The 21446-nt window shown below is 35.8% G+C and overlaps 2 protein-coding genes across 5 annotated transcripts in view; both read right to left on the minus strand.

Moving 5' to 3' along the window:
• Window positions 1-6551: 6551 nt before the first annotated feature.
• On the minus strand, window positions 6552-14026 carry plaub (plasminogen activator, urokinase b). Its single transcript, XM_016285559.1, has 10 exons — window positions 13808-14026; window positions 12599-12682; window positions 12446-12491; window positions 11925-12084; window positions 10668-10765; window positions 10291-10477; window positions 8840-8991; window positions 8366-8506; window positions 8119-8267; window positions 6552-6993 (listed from the first exon to the last, which is right to left on the minus strand). Exons 2-10 carry the CDS (start codon window positions 12653-12655, stop codon window positions 6823-6825), a joined length of 1161 nt encoding a protein of 386 aa, XP_016141045.1. The 5' UTR covers window positions 12656-12682; window positions 13808-14026; the 3' UTR covers window positions 6552-6822.
• Window positions 14027-16005: 1979 nt separating this feature from the next.
• exoc7 (exocyst complex component 7) overlaps window positions 16006-21446 on the minus strand; it is a 21946-nt gene continuing 16505 nt past the window's right edge. For 2 of the 4 annotated variants that reach the window (XM_016285524.1, XM_016285523.1), the window contains exons 12-21: window positions 21027-21089; window positions 20894-20960; window positions 19488-19526; window positions 18085-18150; window positions 17828-17948; window positions 17522-17617; window positions 17379-17442; window positions 16841-16882; window positions 16479-16612; window positions 16006-16386 (exon numbers count right to left, since the gene is read on the minus strand). In XM_016285524.1, the coding sequence (XP_016141010.1) occupies window positions 16284-16386; window positions 16479-16612; window positions 16841-16882; window positions 17379-17442; window positions 17522-17617; window positions 17828-17948; window positions 18085-18150; window positions 19488-19526; window positions 20894-20960; window positions 21027-21089 (795 nt within the window). In that variant the 3' untranslated portion in view covers window positions 16006-16283. The remainder of the gene's footprint in view (window positions 16387-16478; window positions 16613-16840; window positions 16883-17378; window positions 17443-17521; window positions 17618-17827; window positions 17949-18084; window positions 18151-19487; window positions 19527-20893; window positions 20961-21026; window positions 21090-21446) is intronic. The other 2 variants (XM_016285525.1, XM_016285526.1) reach the window with 2 other exon arrangements.

A 21446-nucleotide genomic window follows, 5' to 3' on the forward strand; every position in this document is an offset into this window, starting at 1 on the left:
TATATATATATATATATATATATATATATATATATATATATATATATATATATATATATCACACACACACACACACACACACACACATGTATGTATGTATGTATGTATGTATGTATGTATATATAATAAACAAAAACGTAAAATATAATGAATAATTGTTTACATGTATAAAAATAAAAACAGAAAGAAATCAGAAAAAAATGAAAACAGACATCAGTGGCTGTATACAGTATAGAACTGTATCATCTAACAAAAGTATTTCATTTTATTCTATTTTAGTAGAGTGTTTGTGTTGGGATATCTTATGCATTATTACATTTGCATATGTAAATTGTACTTAAATTTGCAGGATGTACTTAATTGATTAATTTTAATTTGTCATAAATGGACAAAACGTGAGTCTTTTCTATGATTTGAAAAACATATGCTATTGTAAAAATGTCCCTGAAACCAATTCCAGGCGGAAATATTGCCCTTTAAAGTCTTCTGACTCTGGCTGGGACTATAGAGACTATAGAGGTTAAAGAATCATGTGCTTTGATGTGGATGCCTCATATCAATATCTCTAAGAACCGCTGTCGACTCGGTGGTTCTCTGAGGTTAGTCAGATGCTGGGGAGAAGAATCAGTCTAAATGAACGCTCTGCATGCAAAATCAAACACCCTACATGAAGGAGCGTGGGTTCAAACCACACAACACTCAGTTCCCAAACAATGCCATACCAGAACCACTTTTGGTTCCCCAAAGAACCTTCCAGCGGACAGTTAAAAGAACCATTTTTCTTGATGCATCAAACATTTTAATGAAGATTTTCCACTATGAAGAGCCTCTTGTAGAATATGATGTTAAGACTTCTTTAGATGCCAATAAAACCTTTCTTTTTAAGAGTGAAGCATTGATTCGTGTACTTTCATTGTGTAACCTTGAGCAAGACAGCTCGCCTCATGTTCCTGAAGGGGAGCGAACATGCAATGTTGGCATAAATCATCAGCTGAACGACTGGTTTCACTTTTTTTGGTCAGATATGGGATGCATTGAATGGCATGTCGTGGCGCAGCGGGGTTTCAGGGGGCAGGGCGAAATCCAAGAGGAAAAGGCGGAACTCGGTTTGGATCAAAGCCAGAGAACTTCAGGAAACTTCCGCGGATACATTAACACCAAACAACGATACTTTACATCCCCCTGAGAGCTTTACATGTGCATTCGCGCTTAGCTTAGAGATGAGAGCAAAACCCCCGAAGCTCTTACCCGGACCAGGTTGCTGACAGCTGCCTGCACAGCGGCCACAGGAGCGGTGAGATCCGGGATGGCTTTCCCGTCCACCTCTCCCTCCTCATGCATGATGACCAGATGAGAGATCTGCTGGGCCACCGGCTCCAGGATACTCTCTATCGTCTTCGTGTGAAAAACCGGCATGATGAGCACTTAAGAGAACGCAAACTCTCTTTCCAGATGTGTATCCAGACTCCCCTCTCCGTATCCGAGCGCCGAGACTATCCCCCTCAAGAGCACACTGACTCTCCTTCATGCAACTAAACTAACTATCGTGGGAAGCGACTCGTCTAGCGAAAGAATCGTTCGTTGGAGTCGGTTCTTTCCAATTCGCAAAACGATTCTTTGGCGCATCGCGAGTCACGAGTCAACAACTCACTGAATTTGCCAACATGTTTGACATTTATTCACTAAAACTAAACTATTCTCTCTCTCTGTGTGTGTGTACCTGGTATTTATCACGTTATGGGGACCAAATGTCCCCACAAGGATAGTAATACTAGTAAATGTTGACCTTGTGGGGACATTTTTGAGGTCCCCATGAGGAAACAAGCTTATAAATCATACAGAATGAGTTTTTTTTGAGAAAGTAAAAATGCAGAAAGTCTCCTGTGAGGGGTAGGTTTAGGGGTAGGGTTGGTGTAGAGCAATATCGCATACAGTTTGTACAGTATAAAAACCATTACACCTATGGAATGTCTCCATAAAACATGGAAACACAACAAAGTGTGTGTGTGTGTGTGTGTTTTGTTACCAGTCATTTTAAATAGTAAATAATCCAACAGTAATAATATCTTTTTTTAATATCACTAGAAACTATTCATTAGATTCTAGAGTCAGATCAAATTTGTCAGCATTTACAATATTACGAAAGCACAGTAGGCTAGTTAAAGTATTAGGTTTACTATGAAAAGCTATAGGCCTACCATTCTAGCAGGCATACTTATTATATGTAACATTCTAGTACATTTAATATTTTTACATTTAGTCATTTAGCAGATGCTTTTATCCAAAGCGACTTACAAATGATGCTTATAGAAGCAATCAGAACTAACAAAAGAGCAACAATATGCAAGTGCTATGACAAGTCTCGGTTAGCCTAACACAGTACACGTAGCAATATATATATGTTTGTGTGAGTGAGTGAGTGTGTGTGTGTGTGTGTGAGAGAGAGAGAGTGTGTGTGTGTGTGTGTGTGTGTGTGTGTGTGAGAGAGAGAGAGAGAGTGTAGATATTTAGTAAATTTCCTACTGTAAAAATATAAAAACTTAATTTTTAACTTTAAAATTAAAGTTTAAATGTTAAGTTTTAAAATTAAGTTTTAATTTTAAACTTAAAATTAAAGCTTATTTATTCAGGTCTCAGATGATGTATACATTTCAATTTCAAAAAATGGACCCTTATGACTGGTTTTGTGCTCCATGGTCACATATAACAAAACGTAAATAGTAGCCTATTTAATTGTCTAGAATTTGATTCATTACATAGGCCACTAAACGCTTTGCTATTAATCGCTATGGCAGCTATTGTATTGTAACATCGACATACACATTTATTTAAAACCTGTTCAAACCTCTAGGAGTACGTGATGATGAATTCTTTCTTTGAACTGACTCGTTGAAATGAACCGTTCGAAGGAATCGATTCGCGGCTTCCCACATTACACTCAACCGAAACCTCCCCGATGACGCAACCTCTCCGTCCACCAACCAGAAGCAAGCACCGGAGCGCCCGTGAATGCGATTGGTTCGCGCAGACGTCATTCTTCCTGATTGGCTCCGCCCATAACCTTTGTAGCGTTATTCCCAAATTACGTAATACGTTCTCATGCCCTAAAAAGGAAGCTTGACTCTGCTGTTCTGGATGAGGAATTCTGAGAGCCAGGGGCCACCAAAGCGGGCTTCTAGGTCTGAATATTGCTCAGCACTGTTTAGGATCTGTTTGAGGCCTTGTGAGGATCTATTTTCATCTTTATTTTATACATACAATAATGAAACAATACAAGGTTACACTTTATTTCGATAGTCCACTTTAGACATTCTACTAACTATAAGTAACTTTGTAACTACATGTCAACTAATTCTCATTAATTTGCAACTACATGTCTACTAACTCTCAGAGTAGACTGTTAGGGTAGGTTTAGGGTTAGTAGAATAAGTTGACATATACTTGCAATGTTTCTGATAGTCAGTATGTTGTATGTTGTGGACCCATCAAAAGAAAGTGTTAGAAGATATTAAGCAGACAGTCTACTAATACTCTACTAACTGCTAGTTGACATGTAGTTGCAAAGTTACTTACTGTTAGTAGAATGTTGAAAGTGGACTATCGAAATAAAGTGTTACCCAATACAATAGAATTAATTAATTTACAATGTGTATGGTTTCATAAGCCAAAAAAAATAATACATAGGCCTATTTATTCACTGATGAATCTGATAAAAACAGTGTAAAATATAACTATAATTATAAAATTATGTAGATTTTTTGCTATATATATTCTTTATATTTTTGTTTGTCATGGCATTAACAGTTGTACTGGGACAGCTACTGCTTTAAAGTTTTAACATGAATTAAACACATTAATGCATATGACAAATTATAGGTGGATGAAAACAAATGTATCTTTATTTAATTGTTGTTTGTTTTGTTCATGTTGCACATTCCAGATTCATAATCATAAGAGCAGGTTGCAGCCTTCATCTGATCACCGAAATAACAATAACAGGATCTCAAGCTGTTTCAACCCATCAGATGCCTCAGACAGCCCAAGAATTTGCCCAGAGACCCTCAACAGGCTGCATGACCGAATATGGAAGAGTCCGAAAAGAAAGAATTGGGGAAATCAGTTTAGAGAGCACAGAGTAAACCCACGCGTGTGTGTGTGTGTGTGTGTGTGTGTGTGAGAGAGAGAGTGTGTGTGTGTGTGTGTGAAAGAGATAGAGTGCGTGTGTGTGTGAAAGAGATAGTGTGTGTGTGTGTGTGAGAGAGAGAGAGTGTGTGTGTGTGTGTGAAAGAGATAGAGAGTGTGTGTGTGTGAAAGAGATAGAGTGTGTGTGTGTGTTTATGCTGCTCACCTCTGAGCAGCATAACAGATTCTGCTTTGATCTCACCTATAAAGTGACACTCATGAATGCAATGTTGTCAGATTGTTTCAGCAATATTACATAATATATTTGAACCAGTTTATTTATATTTTATTACTATGAAGCACTGTTTGGTTTAGATTATATGACAAAAAAATTTATACAGTACAGAAGCCCCTTGTGAAATTGGTCTTTCATTAAATCAAGTAAGTAATGCACCCCAAGTATTAAAAGAATAAATCCCATATGGAATTGGGTGAACTATTGCTTTAAAAACATTTTTTTTCCAAAATATTTTATTAGACCTGAAGTAATTGATGTGGCATGTTGACTATTTTTTTGCAGCAACCCAAGCAGTCAAATTCCTTGTAAGTGTAACTTTGCCAATAAAAACTTGGGTTGTCTCTGATCTCTATTTTTAGAGTTTATATCACACATTCTGTTATTTCCGTATTTTATACTAAATATTTTTAGCATTGGTCAGTAATGTCACGTGTCGTTAATGTATCATCTTTTCCAATATTGTTCATATACCACAATCCAGCAGTTACAGTTACCTTGAGCACACAAACTAGTGTTCATACTAATGTCATCTGCAGGATGAAGTATGAAGAGTGTGCGAGATGAAGAGTTGATGTTAGTATCGTACGAGTATGTACTTCAGTGTCTTTACATAGTCTGTCATCTAGTGGCTGAATAAGAAACTAGCGGCTAAAGATGTGTTCTCAGAAAAACAGCTAGGGTTACTATAAGATACAAAAGCTAAAATATATATCTTTGTTCCTTATTTACACCTAAATGGTACATGTTAGTACCTTAAAGATACATATTAGTGTCTTTTGAAAGGGTCCCCCGACCCAGTGTGACAGGGTTTTACCTTGAGAGTGTAAAATGAAATATTCTAGAATTATTACAGATACTGTATATACTGTAGAGTGGGGGAAATATTTATTTGATCCCCTGCTGATTTTGTAAGTTTGCCCACTTATAAAGAAATGAAGGGTCTGTGATGTTTATTTTAACGGATAGAGACAGAATACCAACCAAAAAATCCAGAAAAAACACATTATATAAAGGTTAGAAATTGATTTGCATTTCAGTGAGTGAAATAAGTATTTGATCCCCTACCACCCAGCAAGAATTCTGGCTCCCACAGACTGGTTATGTGCCCATGTGGAACACAGATTAGTCCTGCCACTTTAAGAAGTTACTCCTAATGTCAGATTGTTAGGCGTACAGGACACCTGTCCACACAATCTGTATCTTCCATTCCAACCTCTCCCACCACCATGGGCAAGACCAAAGAGCTGTCAAAGGATGTCAGAGACAAGATTGTAGATCTGCACAAGGCTGGAATGGGCTACAAGACCATCAGCAAGAAGCTTGGTGAGAAGGAGACAACTGTTGGTGCGATTATTCGGAAATGGAAGAAATACAAAACAACCATCAATCTGCCTCGGTCTGGAGCTCCGTGCAAGATCTCGCCTCATGGGGTAAGGATGATCATGAGAAAGGTGAGGGATCAGCCCCGAACTACACGGGAGGAGCTTGTTAATGATCTTAAGGCAGTTGGGACCACAGTCACCAAGCAAAGCATTGGTAACACACTACGCAGCAATGGACTGAAATCCTGCAGCAAGGTCCCCCAGCTCAAGAAGGCACATGCACAGGCCCGTTTAAAGTTTGCCAAAGAACATCTAAATGATTCAGAGAAGGCTTGGGAGAAAGTGATGTGGTCAGATGAGACCAAAATTTAGTTCTTTGGCATTAACTCGTATGTGTGCAAACCTGGTGACCGACTACAAAAAACCTCTTACCTCTGTGCTTGCCAACAAGGGTTTCTGCACCAAGCACTAAGTCATGTTTTGCTTGGGGATCAAATACTTATTTCACTCACTGAAATGCAAACCAATCTCTAACCTTTATATAATGTGTTATTTCTGGATTTTATGGTTGGTATTCTGTCTCTATACTTTAAAATAAACCTACCAGAAAAATTACAGACGCTTAATTTTTTGTAAGTGGGCAAACTTACAAAATCAGCAGGGGATCAAATAAATATTTCCCCCACTGTATATATAGCCTGTATATACTATACACACACTAATACAAACACTTATTGTACACAATATTTACTCAGAATGCGTACAGTTAAAAACAGTATTTGTTTATTGGCCTAATAATTGGCTTTTATCATTGACATAAATAGTTACACGACAATATAAAATGATACAACAATATAAAAACAGAAAATGGCACTGTACATTTCAATACCCATGCAAAACAATACTTTTATAAACATTTTTCACACAGAACGTCCTTTGAGCTGCTATTATATCTCTTGGCAACAGAATGGAATGTAAGAATGATGGACATATTAATGAGTAACTGAACAGAAATCAGTTTGAACACGACTCGCTCATGTTCTGTATGCTGGTCTCTCGAGGGCAGGTGAGCACCTGTTCTCAGCCGAGCGACGACAGGCCGGTTTTCTCCAGGATCCAGCGCTGGTAGTTGCTGACTTTGGCATAAACTCCAGGATGGAAGGGTCTGGAACATCCCTCTCCCCAGCTCACCACACCGAACAGAAACACACGCTCACGGACGCGACACACCAGCGGCCCGCCAGAGTCACCCTGAAACATCAACAGCATCAACCTGACAGGCTTTTCTTGCTTCTCAGAGATAAAATGTGCCAAAATTTTACATGTGGCCAGTTAAAAATCAGTGAATATAGGGAACAATGTACTGGGTTAAAGGAATTTTTTAGAATAGATTTTTTAGAATTGCACTGAATTGTGTTGTGTTCTAGGGTTAAATACTCATAAAATTATTGGATTACATCATGTCAAGTCCATTTTCCATTTTTTTTCTCCAGTGTGCCAATAAAAATGGAGTACTAAACCTAAAACTCTTCAAAAAATAAACTATCATTAAAGAAAATGTTTAACCCTTTAAAAAATATTGTTTTTCAGTGTTAAGAGGTCAAACTAAATATTATATATGTTGCACACATGCACGCGCGCACACACACACACACACACACACACATGCGGTCTGAAGTTTAAAACCCTGATTAGTGTGATCTAGTTTTTTTTTCTACAAAGAAACTTTTTATAAATGTTAAAAAAACTAAAACAATGATAGCTAAAATAATACAAAATAATCAATTTATTAAAAATACATAAATAAATAATAAATAGAAATCCTACATTAAAGGTTTTAATAACATAATGATATGCGAGAACAGGTAACAGGGCTGCAGATCCTAAGTAAATGTAAAACAATTTGTTATAAATTAAGTTGTCGATGAGTAGGGATGCCAAATTTCGGTTTTCTATCAGACCATGTAATATGCAGGACACAGATAAGATAATAATTACATTCAGTGAATTCAGAGCAAAAGTTTGTCCAAATTATGACTTTATTGTTTAATTTTAATTGTTGCAAATAGTCGACAAGGTCATGACCAATTTGGTGGGACAGGCTAAAAATCACAATTTTAAGGTGGCAGTACAGACATTTTTTACATTTATATATTAGATAATAGTTTACCCAACACATTTTCTCTGCAAAGACCATGGGATTTATGCCTTTACTGCTTTAGAAAACTAATTAGACACCAAATTGTATTCTATCTGTAAATGAATAAATGTACATTTGTACTCAATTTGCAGTGTCATGACATGCATTTTATATATTTAATATGCCAGCACATTTATATGGATGATTGTTGTTTATATAAGTAATTTATGGCTCACCTTACACGCGTCTACGCTCCAGTCAGGACTCGCGGCACACAGCATGTTATCTGTGATCTTGTTGCCGTAATATGCTTTACTCGAACATAAATCCTGTGACAGCATGCTGACCTTTGCTTCTCTGAGATACTGAGAGTAATACCATAACCCTACAACACACACACACACACACACACACACACGTGATGAATTAACCCTTCTTTAGTGCAAACAGAACAAACACAGTGAACACTCTCAGCTGATGTACCTTCTTGTTCTCTGCCGTATCCAGTGACCTCACAGGACGTCCCGTCACTAAGTGACTGATGCGCCTCAGGGATGCAAACCGTCTTGACTGAACTGGACTCTTTAGCACAGCAACTGTCAGGACTGTGAATCTTCAACAGCGCTGAACACACAGCAGTCAATCAGATGTTAATGACATTTTACTGCATTACACATCTCATAAAGCTAAACTCATAAAGCTACGTTGACTTTGCTGAAAAGACCAGAATATGTTGTGTCTCGGATTCTGAATGCTTCTTTACTAGCTTAACCAGCCAAAGTTTACAGGTCAGCCAGCTTCACCAGAACCAGCAGTCACAAAACCAGTCTGGACTAGCATAAACTGGTCTTTTCAGAAGGTTGATGCTCAGAAATGTGTTTGCATTTGCTCACTGAACAGAAAGTTATTTTCAAAGTGAATGAATGAGTTGTTTGGGGTTTAGTGAGCCAATATTACCGATGTCGTTGTTGTAGTTGCCGTCTGTGTTGTTGAAGTGTTCATGGATGAAGAGCTCAGAGACTCTGAACTCCTGCTCTCTCTGAACATCTGTCTCATTGATGGCGTTCTTCCCCAGAAATACTGACAGTTTATAGGGTCTAGTCTGAGCGCTGAAAACAAATGCATTGAAAAGCATTCCTTTGCCTTCACTCGCAAAAATTTATTGGGAACGAAAAAATTTGTGAGCGAATGCAAAAGCACTGATTTTTTCCCCCTCCCATCCCTTATTTTTCCAGCACCACATCTTTTGCGTTCCCCTGAGAAACACTTTTTCTCATAAACTAATTTTCTCTGTGGAAACTCTCGACTTTTTCGTTCCCTCGAAACTTTGCGCTCGCAAAGTTTCTCGGGGGTAAGGCAAAAGTCTTGCGAGGGAACGCAAAAATCACTGAAATATAATGTTTCTTCCCTTCTCATATTTTTCCCGCACCAGAACTTTTGCGTTAACGTTTTGCGTTAGCATGCAAAAGTTTGCAGGCAAAAAAATTCATTTGAAAAGTTCAAAGGAAAGCAAAAATTGTAAGCGCAAAAGTATACTACTGTAATATATACTTTCCCTCTAATTTCATATTATTATTATTTATTTGTTTGTTTATTAATTTATTTTAAGTAGTGATGGGCACTTTCAAAGCACTGCTTCATGAAACACTGGTTCGGAGCGCGTATCAAACTGCGAAAGTCACGTGGTTTCAGTAAACGAGGCTTCGTTTCGTCATAACTGTTTCGAAACTTTTCGAAATTTCAATGGTTTGCCGTTGGGGGGCGATCTTTGTAAACCCGTGAATCAGCGGTAGACCCCCAGCGGCGAACCATTGAACCAGCATCTATGGTTTTTACCTGATCTCGGATCAGTTTAATCAATTTGTAGACATTTTTAACGAGACATTTGTGTAATTAAAAGGATGAGTAGTAGTTAATAATCTCTTACTGCCATCTATATAGAGGCTGTCCATAAAACAAACAAAGCAAGCCCTGCAAATTAATATAAAATATTTTAAAATACACATTATGCATACACTACAAATTTAATTTTTATTTAAATATATATTCAATAATATTTAATCACTACATTTTATGCATTATACTTTTTAAAAAGTATAATTAAGGTTTTAAAAAAGCAATTTTGATGTATGTTTTAACGTGAGTTATTGTTGCATTTACACACTTTGACCAGCAGCAGCGTGTGGTGTTTTGAGCGCCTCGAAACGATTCGAAAATGTTCGTTTCCCCCGTCACTAAGTTTCACAGAGGAACGCAAAAGTTTCAACGAAAGCGTTGAAAAATTATTTGTCCTATCAACTTGCATTCAAACATTTGCCTTTGTTTGCAAAAACGCAATGTTTCTTGGGGGAATGCATTGACATGTCTGTACTTTCTTCTCATCTGTGCAGTTTGTTTTGTGCACTGACCCGTCAGGGAAGCAGTGTGCGGCCGTGAGGACCCAGCAGGGTGAGATGAGACTCCCGCCGCAGGTGAACGTTCTCCCGCATGAGCTCCTGCTGAACACCGCCGCCATCCAGGGGTGGCGCTCCACCGCGCTCAAAGCCCCGCCCACTACCTTCATGCTCCGCTCCTCCCTCTGGCCACACTGCCATCCTATTGGACAAAAAGACAGCTCAGCCTGTCAATCAACCAGCAGCAAACACAGACAGATGCTCCACAGATGCACACCTGATCTCACTTGACTGAGTGCCTGTCAGGACCTGCATCAAACCATTTCATATGCCAGATATTTACAGATATTTAGTAATATTACATTAATACCGTGAAAAGGACGGAATCATACCGTGATCTTTTGCACAGCGTGGAATATCACAGTCTTCTTTCACGATCCCAAACGCGGTCTGTACGTAACACCAGGGTCTGCGGCTGTAGTCTGGGTTTCTGTGAGTGATGGAGCATGTGTGCATGTTATGATGGATGTAGCTGACATGATAAGACTAAGAGAGATTAAAAAAACACACTGAAATGGCATTAAAGAATGGCACCTGAATGGCTCAGGTGCTGCAGGCTCAGACAGGTGTGCAAGGTGTGCTTGTGAATATATTTACAGGAGACCTTCACGTCTGGTCTTGAGAATAAGGGGGAATGAAATCCTGCCAAAAACATGTCTGGGTCAGATTTCACTCCAAAACGAAAAGAAAAATTTGCTTTGCACTGACCAAATTCTCACTATACTGTAATATAATGTGTAGTGTGCTGATATTTGTTGTACTCTTTTTAATTAATGTTATATAATAAAAATGTAATTTTATATTGATTTTAAAAGTATTGATTAACATAATCGTCCAAAAAGGTAATCTTTTTTTATTAAATAAAACAATTAGTCATTGTATTTACTTTAATACAAAATGCAAATAAATGTCATTTAATGACATAAATGACATTAAAATAATAACGCAATGAAAAAAAATCTTAATCATCTAAAAAGCTTAATTAATAATCATCTTTATGCAAAACTTTATAAAATAAAATTATAATAAAATTATAAAAAATTTACTGTAATAATTAAATATTGCATGTATTTATACATTAAATATATATATATTTTATTTACACTGCAAAGTAAGATATTTGTTATACTGTTTTTAAATGATACAGTTTTAATGTTAAATGTGTTTAATTTTCATTAAATATAGTCACAATGAAAAAATCTTAATGATAATAATAATTCCAAAAAGTGGATTAATAACAATCCTTATAATAAGGCTTAATTTTATGCAAAACATAAATTAAATGTAAAATATAAAATATAATTAAATGTAATATCAATGATTTCTTTTATCTCCAGGGTGAATTATGCCAAAGACATGTTCTTGACACCTTTCGTGAGATTCGCTCATAAACTGCGCTCCATGACATTACACCAGTTTTCTTCTTCTATTCATATCCACGCCTTCAGGACAAATGCATGTTGATTTAGTATTTTTTCAGTTCTTCAGCTAATCTACGGTCTCCAGGGAACTCCTAGTAACGGATTACCGGACAGGTCTGGACTGCAGGCTCTGTTCGCTCTCATTAGTGTGTGTTCAGTGTAACTCGCCTGCAGTGGTCGTGTCGTCCCGGGCCAAGATTCCTGGGATAGACTCTGATTTCACGAACACTCTCTGAATCCCATTCCAGACACTCCCGCCCACTCACGGATTTAGAGACGGGACCTCTGTAGTGCAGACCGATCCCCTCAAAGCAGGAGACGGACTCGTCTGCCACAAAACATCATAATGAATATGAATGCATGCAAACATATTTCGACGGTTGTTGTTTTAAAATTCATTATTTTAATTTGACATTTTTATGTTTTAATTATTTGCTTTTCATTAAACTCACAAAATTCATGTTTTTAATCACAATGAATAGAATATATTTTCTTTCTCTTTGTCAATATGGTACAAGATTTTCTTATTTCAGTCGATGTGATAAACAAGTTAGATCAAAAGTCATCTAAAAGTAGTCCGATTACATTACCTAAAATGTGTAATGTAATGGATTTTTCTCATGCAATTTGGAATCAGTATTTGCAAGTAATCTGCTGGAAAATAAAGACTGCAGGCAAAGTTGAAGTACCTGATTTCTCACGTAAACTGCTTGGAAAGAGTCTGCGCTGGGCTCTCTGGAGGTCAAAACAAACAAACAAACCAAAAAAAGGCATTTTTCCCCCTAAAATTAAATGCATTCTCCAAAAGTAAGTGAAAATATGCACTTAAGAAGCACACTTACACAGACTGTGAGAGCTGCTAAAGCTAGAATCAAACTCAGCAGGCCAAGCCAAGCCATTTCTGCTGCTTCTGCGGATCTTGAAACCTGAAAGAAGTACGTTTGATTAAGCCTTGAGTTGTGTTTGAAACCTGGGACGACTTCGGAGTTCAGGGTTACATTGACCTACTTTGGTTTCAATGTGATTTGCCAAAAATCAGTACTATGAAAAATATTAAGGATTTATGTGAAAGCAGAAAACCTCTAGCCTGTCACAGACTAAAAATATATGCGATAATTCCCTTTTGTTTCTATTGTGTTGGGGATCAATTTGACCCATGCTCAAAATTAGCTGCACAGACACGAAATATTACAAAAATGTTTGTTTCTTTCTACTTGTATAAGGTGAAAATAACAGCAAGTATAAACAGTATCTGACAATATTTATACTTCCTTTGCCTTTTTATTATGTCTTCTCCTCAAAACCTTGTGAGGATAAAATAGCTTTCTCACACTTCTTTTCAGTGCTGAAATATAAAAAATAAAAATAAAAATCAACCAAAACATTCTGACTTTTGTGTTCAGCCTTTCCATCTATGCGTTGAAATTTTGCACATTCATTAGCCTAAATGAGAAACTTTCAGAAAAGTTCAAGTGTAAATAAACAGAAAACTGAGTGCGTCACATTGACCCCGATACAACAGGAACGCACACTAAAGGCAAGGCTTTCTTTAAAAGTTCACAATCGAGCATCCATATATGACTGTAAAAGAACATGACTTTTCCTGGGATCAGACCAGGATCAGACAGAACAGGCCCGGAGAGGAGATTAAACATGTCAGATCCACACCCACACGGCCAGAAATATCACAGTGGAGATGCTCGTTATATATTTCCTAGACAGCATTGAAACTGAACGCATGAGATGTTTCTCCTATGAATAAGACTCCAGAATCTCACATGCATCTCTTCAAGAGCAAATGATCTGAAATACCCAACAGTTTCTCACGTGGTCTTTAAAATAGGGTTCCCACGATTTAAAATAATCAAATAACAAAAATGTAATAACATAAAATCTGGAATTAAGAAACTTAAAAATGTTGCCATGCTGGAGAACATTACTGTCACTGCTTGAACTCGTCTCATCTCAGTATGCATGTGCAGTCCACAGATTATCATCACTATGAATATTGTTCTGAAACATGCATACACTCTATTTTCATATTAACTCACCTGTGTGTTCAGTGAGGTCAGGTCTGGTGTGTGTGGTTCTGCATCCCACTGATGGTTTTAAACACTCCTCATAGAGGCTGGTTTGCTGTGATTGGCTGCAGGAGCAGACAGACTCGTGCTCGGGGAGTTTGCTGCTGAGCTGAAACTAGATCAGTGAATCACGATAATGATTCAAATTAACTTGAATTCCTTCATTCCCTCATCCTGGAATTCTCTTTCTGTCCAACACTATTTGAACCATTCTTTTATCTTATGTCTCCACATGATCAAAACTTTGCTGTTTCACACAATCTACTGCATGTCTTCTGTCGTCTGATTGATAGTTCATACATTTTTAATAAGTAAAAGCTCTTTTAGTGTAATTGTACAAACGTCCAGCTTCAGCTGGTGCTTCACATGTCTTTGCCATCAAATCTTGACGTATTTTTGTCAAGTATAACGTCAGTAATATCTCCAGATGAACACTTACTGCACTGAAGCAGCTCAGCTTTACTTGATTCTCCATCAATCATGTTTTAGAGTCTCAAATCTGATCCTCAGGATCTTCTGAGGAGTGTTTATTTCTTTATCTCTCAATCGGCATTGGATTGCATTGCATTACATATTTGGATCATCTCAATCTCATTTTACTAAGACATATTATTGGAGATATAGAGTGATGACTGATATTTAGATCATTTTATATCAGTATCTGCTCTACTGTTATAAAGATCTCATTGATTTACATCACAAGCATCAGAAATTCATCATATAAATATCAGCATCTGCACTAAATTATATATTTTTGCTCCGTTTGAGTCTGAATACAATTGAGCTGTTTTTTCCTCCATATCCTCACTATATCAGACTATACGAGCCAGAAAAACCTGATGGATCAAATATGATACTCAACAATATTTAGTCTATAAACTGTTCCATTTCAAAACATTAGATTTTTCAGACTATTATGTCATATGTCAGGGTTTAGACGAGGGTTAATCTCTGGCCAAAAACGATAATATATGACCCGTAATCATAGCCTGAAAGGGTTCATCTGAGTATGGGTCACTAAGCCTCAGTTCCGGGCAAAAGGGCATCTTCTCCAAAACACTGACACAAGTGGGCAAACAGCTGAATCAGTTTCACGCTTCCACATTCTGAAGCATCCAGCTGTGCAATGGCAACATGTGAGGCAAATTCAGCTTCCATGCCTTCATTTCCTTTGGATTTCAGACTAATTGATGACTAATTGCTGTAGGTGTTGGCCGATAGCTCATCATTTTGGGGAATGATATGATTCAGTGTATCTGACACATTGATTCAGCTTCTACCTTTATAGCGGCGTGAAGGCGTCTTCACAGACTCGGAGCTGAGTTTAGGTCACTGATTAAGGCTTCTGAAACCGTGAGGGTTAAAAATAGAGCTCCACACCCGACTGAACGAGCGGATCCAGAGCAGCGTGAATCATCTTCGATGGACTCAAAACCAACAGGATGCTGGTGCAACTATGACATACAGCTGAAGAGTTTTATCAGACAAAAAATTGTGTTTTTTGTCATTATTGGAGCATATTGATAGTTAATGTGTTTCTCGACAACTTTGAGGAGAACCGACTTCAAGCACCCACTAAAAATCACCAAAACACCGAGACAAATGAAGTTATTTCTACACAAAAAGAAGCTCTGATGTCAGAAACGGAGACCAGAACCGATGCAAAGACAGCATATGGACTCTGTATTTATTAAATAAAGTATATACAATTTTTAAATAAATTAATAATAATAAAACATTAAAATATATTATAATAATGGTAAATAATATAATAATAATAATACATTATTTTAATGGACACTATCTAATTATAAAAATAAAATATTAAATATTTTGAAACATCATAAAAATGAAATGTGTAATATACATAATATATTATACAATAAAGATGTATAAGAATGAAAATAATGATCTCTTTCTCTCTCTCTATATATTTATATATAATAAAATACAATATAAAAAATATTTGATTAAACTAAAATAGAATAAAATAATAAAATACAATTTTAAATAATTCAAACGTAATTACAGAAATTATAAAAACAAACATATATAAAATATAATATAACCTAAATTGATATAAGAATGAAAATAATTCATATTTATAATTATTACAAATAAAAAATAATGAAAGTTAATAATTTTATCATTATTATTCATTATCATTGTGCAACTTCTGATGTTTTTACTGCACATTACACCTGTGTTTGTAGTGTGTTTGAAACCGTCATGGTCTCATAAACGCAGCATAATTCAAGAAACTGAAGAATTGAGTGAATTCTATTTATTACTGCAGTTAACCCCCCGAAAACATATACATAAATACATTTATACAAAAAGCAAGCAAAAACGAACGAAGACGTTCCAGTTGTGTAGTGTGTTATGAAGCAGACTGTCTTACAGGAGAAAGCAGCATGTTTGTTGCCAAGGAAACCAGAGGCGTGGCCTAGGCTGAGGTGTCAAAGAGCTTGTCAATCATCTCCTCCACCTGCTCCGGTGAGTAGCGGTGGTACTTCTCTGGGTTTTTGGTGAATGAGATGTTCGCGCATCTGTAAGAGCATATAAACATGAGCTCAGTGCAGCTGTAGATCACACATCAGCTGTGTTCTGATTGGCTGGTAAGTGTGTGTGAAGGTCTCACCGCTGAAGGAAGGCTCTGTACGCCTCGGAAACCACTCTCTTCTCAGCCTGACGGATGGCGTCCCGCTGCTCTTTATCAGGAACCGCCCAGCCCTGCTGGATCTTGCACAGCTCCTCCAGACCCTCATTAAAACCCTGCAAACACACACAACATAAAGCCTGGTTTGCATGTGCTTTCTGTTGAGTATCATATTTGATGCATCAGGCTTTTCTGGCTCATTGATGATTGAGAGATGAAGAAATAAATGTTGCTCAATAGATCCTGATGATCATATTTGAGACTGATTTTTCCAAAAAACTATTGATGGGGAGTTAAGCAAAGCCGAGCTGCTTCAGTCCAGTAAGTTAAAGTGTTCCTCTCACCTTGAACTTGTCCTTGATGATCTGTCGTTCCTTGTCTTTGAGCTGCTCATGTGAAAACATTCAGAGAGCAGGATTAAACTGAGATCATTACATAATGATGAACCATTTTCAACAAAATACTGTAGCTGAACGCAGAAGCCTTCATGCATCACTGCATTCCTAACTGCATCAGAACGGCTGTATAATAAAACATTAACTGAGTATAACAACAAATATTAACAAAAAGAATAAAGTATATAAAAAAATAGTAAAAATAGCATATCAATGACACTACAATAAAACTGCATTTGTGTATTTGAGTAAATTATGTTTCTGGTCTAGTTATCGGTGTGTGTGTGTGTGTGTGTGTTTGTGTGTGTGTGATTGTGTATGTATGTGTGTGTGTGTGTGTGTGTGTGAGTGTGTGTGTGTGTGTGTATATGTACGTGTGTGTGTGTGTGTGTGTGTGTGTATATATGTATGTGTGTGTGTGTGTGTGTGTGTGTGTGTGTGTGTGTGTGTGTGTGTGTGTGTGTGTGTGTGTGAGTGATGATCTCACTTTGGTTCCAGGCTGGAATGCTGGGATGTTTCTCTCTGTAAGATGCTCTGTGACCTTCAGCCAGCTGTAGGTGAGTGGAGGTCAGAAGGTCATTCACTCATTCATTACAGGACGGTTCTTGTGTTTGGATGATGTGGTTTTACCTGCGCTGGTAATTCTGGATCTCCTGCTCGATGAGCTCTCTGTACGAACCCTCCACCTTCTTATGGGTCACAGCAACCAGCTGAATCAACTCCGACCTGAACAACACACAGGCAGCATTTTACCTCTCTGACTTATTTGAAGATAATCGAAATATTCAATAAGGAAAAAGAGTAGTTTTATCCATGCTGTCTTCTGATTGGCCAGCACTGAGTGTGTAGGTGTGCTCTGGTCTCTGATTGGTCAGTGAACTGAAGCTGTGTACAGTAACTGAATGAAGTCGGTATAAAGTGTGTGGATGCACTCACTTCTCCAGGGATTTGAGGATGTAGTTGTAGTTGTTGTGAAGGAAGACGGCGCGCAGGGCCGGATCTTCATACACTTTAGCTTTATTTGACAGATTCAGCTGCAGGTTACCGAGGACTTTATCTGCGAAACACAATATTAAACAGGTCAGACAGTAAAAAATGAAAAGAACCCAGTAAAAGCTTATATAAAATGCATGTTATGACCCTTTTAAAACAGCACACTCTTTAGTGTGTGTGTGTGTGTGTGTGTGTCTTACAGATGTATGTGCTCAGGAGTCTCCGGCTGAACTCTGAACTGTAGCTGCTGGCAGACGAGCTGCTCTCTGAAGACAAGAAGAGACACGTTTCAACAGCCGTTCATCTGTTTAACATACAATACATTCTCACTTCCTTCTGTCTGAGCCATTCTGACAACCTCTGAATATAATAAACTCATAAACGAGATGCTTCGATTAAATGACAGCTCCTGTACTATGCTACAATATCCTATAGATATTAGAGAGGATTGTTTGAGGATTGTTTCATATCCTGCAGCCTGCAGACGATGATATGAAGAGCTCAGAGCCGATAACATGACAGAATATTTGAATCAGCACAAGAAAAAGTTACACACACAAAAGTAAGTGATTCAGAGAGACAGTTCAAGGTCTGAAGTCAACATGAAATCACGCTGGCCCCGTTTACTTTCATAATAAATGTTCCTGGAGTTATTGTGAATGATTGAGTGCATCTCTTTTATCTATTTCACATTGTTTATGTTGGGTTGATTTCACTACATCTACATTTTAATATGATATAATATTACTAAATAATAATGTTAGCGAAAAAAATTAACCAATAATATCATAGCCTACCCTTTCCCACTGAATATCCAGTTTCACTCAAAAAAAACTTCACATTATATTTCAAATATATATTTTAAACAATATATTAAATTATTAAATAATTTAAGTTTATATTAATTGGAAAAAATAAATATTGTAAATAATTTATATTATCTAGAATTATTAATTGTAATAATTATGCAGTAGTAATGCATAAAACATCAAATTAAATAATATTAATAATAAAATTAGTTAAATTATATATATATATATATATATATACACATAAAATAGGATATTATTTAAAAATTAAATGTAATATCAAAATAAATTATATATATATATATACATACACAGTGTATATATACATTTTCTGGTCTAGTTATTGGTGTGTGTGTGTATAAAATTTAATAATTTTAATATAATTAATAATTAATAATATAATTCTTAATTATAGTAATTAATAATTTAATAATTCATAATATATCAAATGTATTTTGATATTACGTGAATTAAAAAAATATATATATTATATAATATTAATAATAATGATACAGTAATGCATAAAACAACAAATGAAATATTATTAAAATATTACAAATTAAATATGAACAATAATAAAATGTTATAAATGAATAAATACAATTCTGCACCTGGGGTCAAAACAGGAAAGCTGCGCATTATGCATCCATAATTTGAAGTATTTCAGAGTGAAACGTGTGTAAATGTTATTCTCAGTATAAGGTGCATCGACGAATCATTCGCGACACGTATGAAGACAGTAAATGGAGTCAGCTGTGGTTTCATGTTCTCTACTCGTCCGCTCGAGCGCTTACCTCGGGGGTCTAAAGGAATATTGTAAGTGTCCCCGAGTACTACAGGACAGAAGCGAAGCAGAACAGAGAGAGAAAGAGAACAAGAGAAGAAGGCAGAGGGCGAGAAGTTAAAATAGTTCTGTTAGTGAAGAGCTTCACCACTAAGAGCCAGCCAGGATGAGCGAGCAAGATCATGTGACAGGAGCAGAGATGAGTGGGCGGGGCTGAGAACACAGTGGGAGGAGCTTCAGAGGGTCATGCACTGCTGTGAACATGAGTATACAGAACACAAGAAGAATAAGAATAATGCTTTAAAATGAAATATATATATGTATATATATATATTAAAATTATATAAATGAATGAACATACAATACATAACTTTCTGATTTAATATTTAATTAATAATAGTAGAATTAATTAGTAATCATTTTAATTAATAATCAAATAAAATGAAATAATATTCATTATAATAAAATTATATAAATGAACATACAGAATATATAATATTACTTTCTGATCATTTTCACGGACCACTTTAACAACAACAGTAATAATAATAATGCTTTAAAATAAAATAATTAATAAAATAATATTAATTAGAATAAATGCATATAAATTAATAAATATACAGAACAATGAACATATTACCTTTATTATTAATTAAAATATTAAGACAATTTAGAATGAATTATTCATTTTAAATAATAATAATAATAATGCTTTAAAATGGAAAACATAATAAATTAAATATTAACTATAATACAATTACATAAATTAATGAATTTGCAGAATATAAAATTACTTTCTGATTTAATATTAATTAATAATATTTACATTAATTATTAATGATATAAAATAATAATAATATTGCTTTAAAAAGAAAAAAAAGGAATAATAATAATTATAATTATAATAAAAATTTAATTAAATGAAAATATGGAACATATACTCTTACTTTTTGATCATATGATCATAATGCAAGACTGCTTAGCATATCCAACTTCAAAAAATAATATCTGATCAATGGCCAGAAATGATACTTTGAGCAGTATATTGTTGTTTAGAGCCCCCTCTGCAGGATGGTGCGGGAAAAAACAACAGCAGAGAAACAGATTTGCTCTCAGCACACTGATCATGTTTGTCTCGAGAAACTTCAGGAAAACCAACGGAAAAGGAAATGCAGAGCACAGGAAACGTGAACAGATGACAAATAAGCAGACAGGAACGTTATGAACATGAATGTGATAAAAACAGACATCTCAGATGTCCAAGACAGTGCTTATATCTGCGTTTGAATGACTTTTGAAATCTTCAGTTCATTGCAGAATGAGAGATTTATAAATGCTATAAACGTGGTACATCTATTGGATCAGTCTGTTAGTGTCTGTTTTTCACTTGTGGCCATGACTGTGGTTCTGCGTTACCCTGAGAGGCCAGCATCGCTCCTGCTGTTTCCTGGAAGTCCAGCAGCTGCTGCAGGAACAGGATGGCCTGAGGAGAAACAACGATTATTATTGGCATTTTTCCTGTACAAAATGGGCAATGAAGCGATCTTACATTGCTTGTGAGCTCATGTACGGTTCCGTCTTTCGGCATGTTGTACTCTTTATCTGGATCATTCTGTCGGATTACAGAACATCACATGTCAGAACATAACAATAAACATTAATATAAAGCACAACGAGGAATGTCATTTATATTTTATAATATAATAAAATGTGTTGTATTCAAAATATAACAAAATGCATATATAAAACATTTCATTTTCAGTTATTATTACCATTATTATTATAAAATATTAACATTTATTAAAAATAACTCAATTAAAGAATATATACATACATATATATATATATATATATATGATTTTAAAAAGATAATTATTTATTATTATATAAATAAATTATCTAAAAATAGTTGCTTATTATTTAATTTAATCTAAATAAATAAAACGATTAAAAAATATTGTATTTAGAT

This window comes from Sinocyclocheilus grahami, unplaced genomic scaffold (genome assembly GCF_001515645.1).
Source record: "Sinocyclocheilus grahami isolate Dianchi unplaced genomic scaffold, SAMN03320097.WGS_v1.1 scaffold198.1, whole genome shotgun sequence".
Classification (NCBI taxonomy): domain Eukaryota; kingdom Metazoa; phylum Chordata; class Actinopteri; order Cypriniformes; family Cyprinidae; genus Sinocyclocheilus; species Sinocyclocheilus grahami.

Coding starts and splice junctions, on each gene's coding strand:
- plaub (XM_016285559.1), bottom strand. CDS start 12,655: ATGGCTTGGCTTGGCCTGCTGAGTTTGATTCTAGCTTTAGCAGCTCTC. Junction 10,766..11,924: donor GGACGACACGACCACTGCAG/GCGAGTTACACT, acceptor CATCACTCACAG/AAACCCAGACTACAGCCGCA. Junction 10,478..10,667: donor ACGCTGTGCAAAAGATCACG/GTATGATTCCGT, acceptor TTTGTCCAATAG/GATGGCAGTGTGGCCAGAGG.